This window comes from Porites lutea, chromosome 8, assembly GCF_958299795.1.
Source record: "Porites lutea chromosome 8, jaPorLute2.1, whole genome shotgun sequence".
In the NCBI taxonomy this organism is placed as follows: domain Eukaryota; kingdom Metazoa; phylum Cnidaria; class Anthozoa; order Scleractinia; family Poritidae; genus Porites; species Porites lutea.
In genome coordinates, this window is record NC_133208.1 from 12831343 (window position 1) to 12840093 (window position 8751).

General features: G+C 39.2%; 1 protein-coding gene and 1 pseudogene across 1 annotated transcript; both read right to left on the reverse strand.

Moving 5' to 3' along the window:
* LOC140945203 (uncharacterized) overlaps window positions 1-98 on the reverse strand; it is an 890-nt pseudogene extending 792 nt beyond the window's left edge.
* Window positions 99-6219: 6121 nt separating this feature from the next.
* Window positions 6220-7113, reverse strand: LOC140945204 (melanocyte-stimulating hormone receptor-like). The gene has a single exon (XM_073394256.1). It carries the CDS (start codon window positions 7111-7113, stop codon window positions 6220-6222), a length of 894 nt encoding a protein of 297 aa, XP_073250357.1.
* Window positions 7114-8751: the final 1638 nt, after the last annotated feature.

Sequence of the window (8751 nt, forward strand, 5' to 3'; positions counted from 1 at the left end):
CGGATCGTTAAACAGTTTAGCATAACAGCGGTGTAAGATAAGACAGCGTTCAAAACGCAAGTGGTAATGTATGATGAGGTGATGTCTTCATTTTCCATCATTGCAAATGTTAAAGTACGCTGCCTCAAAGGAAAGGTTTCGGATTGTTCATACTCACCGAAGATGGTAAGGTCAGCTGAAAAAAAATTGCAAAAAAATGAACGGGAAAGCTTTTCGAAACATTGAGCGTTGAAAAACTCTTTGACTTGAACTGAAACTACTTCCCGTCTTCATTGCTTTTTTGTCAGGGTAAACATATTGAATATATATATATATATATATATATATATATATATATATATATATATATATATATATATCAGCTCCGTTATTGCATAGCTGTCCCTGGGAGAGCGTAGGATTCAGCAAATTCTGTGTTCTGATTGGCCAACAGTAAGCCATTACCTTGAGCTTGGTTAAAAATTTATAGGTAATATATCGCTTTCATTATAACGGTCAATTATTTGAATAAGAAGTCTTGAAGGGTGTTCTAACAAAACATAAAAGGTCTCTTCAAGGTTTGTTCTGTCCCACTTTGTAATAATCATCGCACTTTGTAATACCTATCGCACTTTCTAATAAACTTGAAATTGATAGTCGGAGGATAAGTAAACCCAACAATAAGTTTCAACATAGACAACAACAACAACAACAACAACAACAATAATAATAATAATAATAATACATAAAGTGCAAATAGTGGCAAGGAAAGTTATTCCGTATCAGATGGGAAGATGAGAGCCTAAGCATAACCAGCTGCTTTGCCAGGTTAAAAGATTGGACTACGGATCGACGCGCGACTTGTCAGCCACGAGAGGAAAGAAGTCTGCACACTTGAAATGAGCTGCCCATGGATTGAGATTAGAGCCAAGGAAGAAGAGGAAAAGACACTCAAGTATTGGCCCACGATTTGGGAGCTGAAGCAGAGATACAACGGTTGCAGGGTTGAACAGTACAACGTAATAACTGACCGGACTGCGTGGTTACTCTAAACACCTAGAAAAGTCGGCGAGGAAGCTACTAGGAGCGAGAGCACGGGACGGACTTGAGCGGATGCAGAAGTCGGTCATCTCAAACAGTTTGAAGATGATTGCCGGAACGTTGGCTAAAAGCACACGCATAATTTACCGATGACCAAATCTGTGCAGTCGCTCCAACAAGATATTATGATCGACTGTGTCGAATGCTGCGCTAAGATCCAGCAGGACCATCAGGGTCACATGCTGCGAGTTCATTTTCAAGAGGACGTCGTTCATAACTTTGAGTAAGGCCGTTTCAGTGCTGTGATGTTGACGATAAGACGATTGCAGATCAGGACAGATTTCATTGACGACCATGTGCTCGTGTGTTTGACTAAATACAGCCTTTACGGCGAGCTTAGAGATGTACTGCAGATTGCTGACTGGTCTAAAACTCTGAAAAACCAAGTCAAGTCCAAGCTTCTTCAGCAAAGGATGAACTAACGCACACTTCCATTGATCAGCAAATGAGCCCGTCTGTAGAGAGAGATTAATGACCTTGGTGACAACAGGCAACAGAACATCAATGCAGCCGACAACAAGAGACGTAGGCATTGGGTCAAGCGAGCAGGATTTCTTAGGCGTGGCTTCAATGAGCTTTTGGACTTCCGACTCATTCAATACTCTGAAACTATCCATAGGTTGCACAACAGGTGAGTCCGCTAAACACTTCTCTTTGCCAGGCGACAGTGTCGTAGCCATGTTATCAAGCTTGTTTTGTATGACCACAATCTTCTGAGCGAAAAAATCACCAAACTTATTATTTTATTAAGTACAACCTTGTCCTTAATCGGAGGATATTGAGTATCTCGCTCCACGCCAAGCAGTCTATTCGTTACCGAGAAAAGTTTCTTCTGGTCGCCACTGCTGTCGTCAATGAGGTCTTTGTAAAACACCTTCCGTGCAATATTCATCAGGTTGTTTGACTGGTTTCTGAGATCCTTGAACGCTCGTAAATCGGCCGCCAGACCTGTGCGGCGCCATCTCCTCTCCGCCTTACGCCTTTGTCTGCTCGTCACCTTTATATCGTCATTGAACTATGGCAGCAGAGGCCGAGATGAGAAAGTCATCGTTAGGAGTGGAGCATGACCGTCAAGAGCAGACGACCGCGACTGTTGGCAGTTCAAAACCACAACCCTGCCCCGCACAGGGATGTTTGTTTGATCACCATACACTGATTGGTGGATTTGAATCAACGCGCATACCTCAAATGCCTTTGGTTGAGATTTTTGCACCGGTCATGTTGAGAAAGCTGGTCTTGCAACTTCAGGATCGCTTTTCTCGAGAAATTTTGGAAGGATCGAGCTCTCATTCGGATGGGGCATGGATACATATCTAGTGGATCGGGAGCCGGTATTTTCGAGGTAAGAAATTAAATAGTTTGGCTTCAGTTCCACCTTAAATTGGACTGGGTCACGCGCCGGCGGCTGATTGCTGCCTGCCTTGTCTCCTTCTTAAGTTCTAACCGCCGAGATCAAATATTCATCTCGCAAAATAGCGCTTAAAACAGTACGAGAAGGCGAAAAAAACATGAGACATGACTCAGTTAACATTTTCTTCAAACTTTTTTGAAAAATGTGCTTTAAATTCTTCCTTTTAGAAGAAATAATAGCCACCGTATTGTTCATATGTATTTCTTCTATAAATAACAAAAGATCGTTGCTCAGATTTCAATCAACAACGGCCCCCACTAACAGAGGGTGGTCTGCCTGTGCTGACACACCGAACGACAAAACCGTCTTTTACAGGTTACATTCTACAGGTCACTGTTTTATTCATAGGTAACTTAATAAAATAGTTTCCCCTCGATCACAAACATTATTTTGGATAGGAATTAGGGCAAGGAGACACTTCTGGTGCTGTTTATTTATCTGTAGTTTTGACCTGTAAAATATGCCTGCCGCAAAACCACGACACTGACGTACACACACGCACGGTGACAGACACTCATGATCATTACAATCAAATTTATATAAAAGGCCGAAACATTAAAAGTAATTCTTCAAAGAGCGATGTTTCAAAAACCAGTAGCGTGACATCTGTGACTTTTGCTGCTTGTGCTTACAATTTAAAGAGTGGACAAAATATCGAACCTAAACTATCTGCTGTCAGTTGGAGACATTCAGGTTTGATAAAACTGGTGGCTGTGAACACAGAAAGGCAAATATTAACAAGTGTACGGGAATATTTAATTTTGATTTATTTTCTCCTCTGTCAACTTTGAATTTATCGTTACTCTTACTTGAATGGAAATATATGAAATGACTTACATTTTCATTACCCTTTCTTTAGATGAAGTGAAGAGATCTTTTCAAATAAACTATAAAAACACTTATATACTTTAAATACTAATCTAGGAGATGCAGTTGGGTAATCCCAAACGAGGTCGCGCTCGTTCCTGGGAGCGGTCGCTTAAGAGAGCTTTTCATTACAAAGTTTTAATTCACAGTTTATACAAGGAGAACTTGGACTGTACTCAATGAACATCAATTGCATTTACAATTTGTAATGCTTCTTCCATTTCCGAGCTGATTTCGTAAACACCTTATAATTATAGGTTAATTCTTTTGATACTGAGAAAGTGAAGCTTTTCAAGTAGCAAGTGAGGCCGTTGCAGAAAAATACCAGAATAATCTATAAATTTCCGTTTGGGTAGCCGGCTCATGTAAACCTGACGTTCGCAATTTTTTGTTTTTGTTGTTTGTACGACTTGCTCGTGCAATGCATCAACTTCTCGAAAATTTGCATAGGCAGGACATTTGTAAGGAAATGCAGTTGTGCTAACGTTAGCTAGGGTTTAGTTTAGTACCTGTAATTTTTGTGTTCTGAAGCTTGACGAGCTCGACGGGAGGAGTTAACTCGAAGGAGACTCTTCTTTCATCATAGAAAAAAGCTACAGTACCATCTTGTGCAAGCTTCCAACACGTACTCTGAATTCCACTGTGCTGTTCAAACAAGGAAGGCCAGAACAATAACGATCCTGCAACGCTCAGCCATTGCATCAAAAAATTACTATGGTTGTTTTTGGAAATCGGCCGTTGCAAATGCAGTTCATGCAAAAAAATAAAAGTATTGCAAAAGTCAGGTTTACACGAGGCACTAACAAAAATGCTATTAAATGATCATATTGTATTTGCCGCTATGGCCAGTTGGTTGCAATCAGACAGTAGATCAAAGGGCGTGGTCGATCACGTTATCATGCAAGCTCATGCAGCATGAGATTCTTTTAGCTGTTTTTTTTTTTTTTTTGTATTTTTGTTTATTTCATCATTCGCTACTCCTCTTTGACACTTTAAACTTTGATTGTTGGGAAATTTTCTAAGAATTATACCTTTTTTAAAACCAGGCCTTAACTTATTTGACAAATAATTCAGTTTGCGCGATTAAAACGAAGATTTTGGAAAATGTTCCAAAGCGGCTTAACGGAAGTGTACTAGAGGAACCAAAACTTTCCGAAATGCTGACGTCGTAGCAGCTTATAGCGACATGTTTAAAAAAACAAACATCTTTAAACATTTAGCAGGGACAAGTAGTTCTCGATTAGTGTTCGTTAACTTGACTACGAGTAGTCCCCCATTTTTCCTCAGGGTTAGTAGAGCGAGCAAAACGCGAGAGCTCGTGAAAATCACCCCACGCGTGTCGTCTTTTCTCGCGTGGGGTGATTTTCACGCGCGCTCGCGTTTCGCTCGCTCTACTATCCCTGAGGAAAAATGGGGGACTACTCGTAGTCTATTCGTTGACAGGAAACGAAAATTAGTCTAAAATTCGGAAACACGTTATTTCGTCCTGTGAAAGGCTTTCGAAACTCACTAATGTGGCTAGGGAACCAGCTCATCAAAGTGTTTGTCATAAAGGCAAGATCATTATGCGAAAGAAATAATAAATGACATGAAACAAGACCGAATCAATCAGGGTCCACCATGAAGTCGATTTCCATCTTTGATCGGCACATTTCCAAGAACAGCTGCTGGTAATTGAGGATGACGATTACCAAAGTGGAGCAAAAAATTAATTACAGTTTACTAAGCAAAACGTAAGTTTAAAACTTTGCTTTGCAGCAATTAGTAATTGCAAAACTTCTTTTACAATGACGGCTTAAAGAAATTCAGACTTTATTAAACTGGTGGACTGTAAAATAAATAAATAAAGCCAAATATTAGCAAGTTTAATGTTTACAACTTGAAAATTGAAATTTTGGGGTCTGCCGTGAATTTTTAAACGTTATTTTTTTATTGCAGATAAAGTGAAGTAGATATAACACAGAAATATAAAAAACCGACTTATCTACTTCAAGTAATCAAGGAATCTAAAACTTATCGTTTTGTTACAAACTTTGTCCTCGTAATCGGTTCTAAAACAAAATCACGACTACAAAACTGAAACAAACTGCCGCTCTGGTGTAAGATCTATGACAAAGCGGCTGTTGTTAGTAAAGCGTTTGATCCCCACCCTATTCGACGCTGGCCAAGCAGGCTAGTCCATTTCTGAGTTTTCTTAAACCTCTGTATCTATGCAAGGCTAAGGTTGTGTTCTCCTGACGTCAAGCGAACGCAATAATTCCGCTTGGGATTGCCCGCAAGAAAAAATATATTATTAAAAATAACAAATCTCTTTCCCATTGCAGTAAAAAACACCTGCTACCTTTGGTATATTAAAAAATATTAGCATATCATAATGCTGTTGGAAAGTCACTCAGACTGATGCATTATAATTATAGTTATCCATTATAGCTCAAATTGAAAATGCTTAGACAGAAAACCTAAACAAAACTGACTAAAACGGAAAAAAAAAACACATAAAGAAAAACTTTGAAGATCATGACTTCTCATGACTTCTCAGAAAGCTTTCAATACACTTAAATATTGTAGAGGTCATTTTCACTGTCCCGGAACGGTGCTATGTGGGTATATTAATCTGAATATTAATTTGTATGAATGTTTCAGTGGGCATTTATCTTAAGACTGTCAGCTCTTCGTGGCCTTTCAAGACAAAAGTTGCCTTCCAATCTGCAGGGCTCCAAAAACTCGCTTAAGTTTTATCGATGTCTGAGTTTTTCAGACTTTATGGGCGCCCTCTGTAGACGCCGTTAACTCAATACAAAAGGGAAAACAGAGAGTGAGAATGAAGAAATTTTAGAATTTCAGGTTTATTTTTGTATACGCTAATCGGTAATATCGCTAATCCTTAATATCGTCAAGATGGTTAATCGAATTCTTCTCAATTTCCAACAGTAAATCAGAGGATTTAACGTTGAATTAAGAAATAACAGAGTCGAACTGAACAGATCCAAAATAACGGTAATGGAGCTCGATGGACCAAAGATAAGATAGACAATTAAAAAGCAGACATTTGGCAAATAACAAACCAAAAACGCAAGATATACCAATAACGTTCCGATTGCAAATTTTCTCCAGCCTGCAGTGTTACTCGTTCCAGCTTCGCCGTTCTGAGTAGCCGTTGGTTGAACTTGCAAGGCTTGGATTTGTTTCGCGTGATGACGTACTGTTACATAAATCTTGCAATTAATCGGTGTTGTTGTTAAGAGGAAAGAGAGATAAATAACAGCGTAAATTATAAAGGAATCTCGTGTTGGGATGCACAGTCTCATAAACGACAAAACGGCACTGAAGACCCACTTTGAAACCATTACAACAACAACACGCTTGTGGGTCACAAGTTCCTGGTATCTTAGATGTAGGTAAACAGCCAGGAATCTATCGAAACTTAAAAATGTTACTCCGAAGAAAGACGCAAAACCAAACAAATTCACCGTGAAAACATAGAGTTTGTAGGTTATGTAATAGGCTGGATTGTTTTCAGTTTTGTGTTCCATTTCCATGACAAGAGACGCAATGTACGAAGGCTGTACCATCAAACCAACACCCAGATCAGAAACAGCTAGGCTTAGAAGCAGCGTTTTTAAAGGTCTTGGTAATGATGAGAGTTTTGTTAAGGCGTAGATCGTTAAACAGTTTAGCATAACAGCAGTGTACGATAAAAAAGCGTTCAAAACGCAAGTGGTGATGTATGATGAGGTGATGTCTTCATTTTTCATCATTGCAAATGTTAAAGTATATACGCTGCCTCAGAGGAAAGGTCTCGTGGTCGCCGGATTGTACATACTCACAGAAGATAGTTTGGTGTTGAAACAAAATTGCAAAATATGAACGGAAAAGCTTTCCAAAACATTGGGCGTTGAGGAACTCTTTGACTTGAACTGAAACTACTTTCCGTCTTCATTTCTTTTCTGTCAGGGTAAACATGTACATATTGAATATATATCAGCTCCGTTATTATATAGCTGTCCTTGAGAGAGAGTAGGATTCCGCAAATTCTGTTTTCTGATTGGCCAACAGTAAGCCATCACCTGGAGCTTGGTTAAAAACTGATAGATATGATATCGTTGTAATTATATGACTGTCAATAATTTGGATGAGAAGTCTTGATGGGTGTTCTAGATATTTCAATATCTACTACATCATGTTTTAACAAAACACAAAAGTTCTTTCCAAGGTTTTTTCTTTGTAACTTTGTACGTGGACCAGTCGAATAAGAGAAAATCCGTCGATAACGCTGGGAAGAGCGTCTTTTAATTAGAAAAATTGTCCAGTTTGAAAGTGATTTCAGTGTTGAAAACGTACGAAGAAATGAATCAACGTCATAAAATTTTACAGTCGTTTGTATGGTGGGTTGGCGCAAACTCCCCCCCCCCTACCACCACCACCATACAAACGTCTATGAATTTTCGCAACTCTGCGGAGCTATATTTTCGCTCTCTTGTGAGGTAATACTCTCTCTGATACTTGGCAAGTTTACCAATTTTAAGACTCTCTTTTCAGCGGTGTTGACGGATTTTGTTAAACCGATTTTTATCAAAACTTAAATTTACTCGTTGAAGGGTCTAAAAATGGAGTTAAGACGCGATATCACACAGTGGGGGGGGGGGGGGGGGGGGGAGGGAAGAAAATTTAATTTCTAAAGTGTGTTTTATCGAGTAATTCATCTTGATCTGTAGTAACTTCTACAGTCGAACCTCGCCTTACTGATACCCGTTTAATACGAACACCTCGTTATTAAGGGACAGTTTTCTTTGTCCCTAGCCCTTACATCTTCTCTAAATTCAACCTGCTTACTTAATACGGACCGGACATCACGTTCATACGGACACTTTCTATTCGTATTAACGGGCTTTGACTGTACCATTATGGATAAAAATAGGCAGATTAGCATTTTAAAACAAGAGACAATTTACACTATAGTATTTTAACAGGGCACTTTCATAGCGCACCCCCTTCCCTCAACCCCCTCTGCCCCCCAAAATCTAGCATGACATTATGACGACGTAGCTAATTTGAACTAACCCGAAATGTCAAAAATTATTGTCGTTCTACGCTTATAAAACGTGACAGGGTCAACTTTTCGTGAAATACTGTTTTATAGCAGTAATTTTCTGTTTCTTAAAACTCGCAAAGCAAATTAAGTTTTAGTTTTGTTTCTCTCCGAGATGCTGTGTTTAAAGCCCTTCAGACTATCCAGGTGAAAATGTTCCTACTTGATGAGGCGATCTACAGAAATGACTTTCCACACGCCAGGAGAGAATAGCAATAGCATCAAAAAGAAATTTGCTGTCACATGTTGGGAGAGAAAGCACTTATCAAACACTGAAAACTTTCTCGTTTAGTGAAGGAAAATC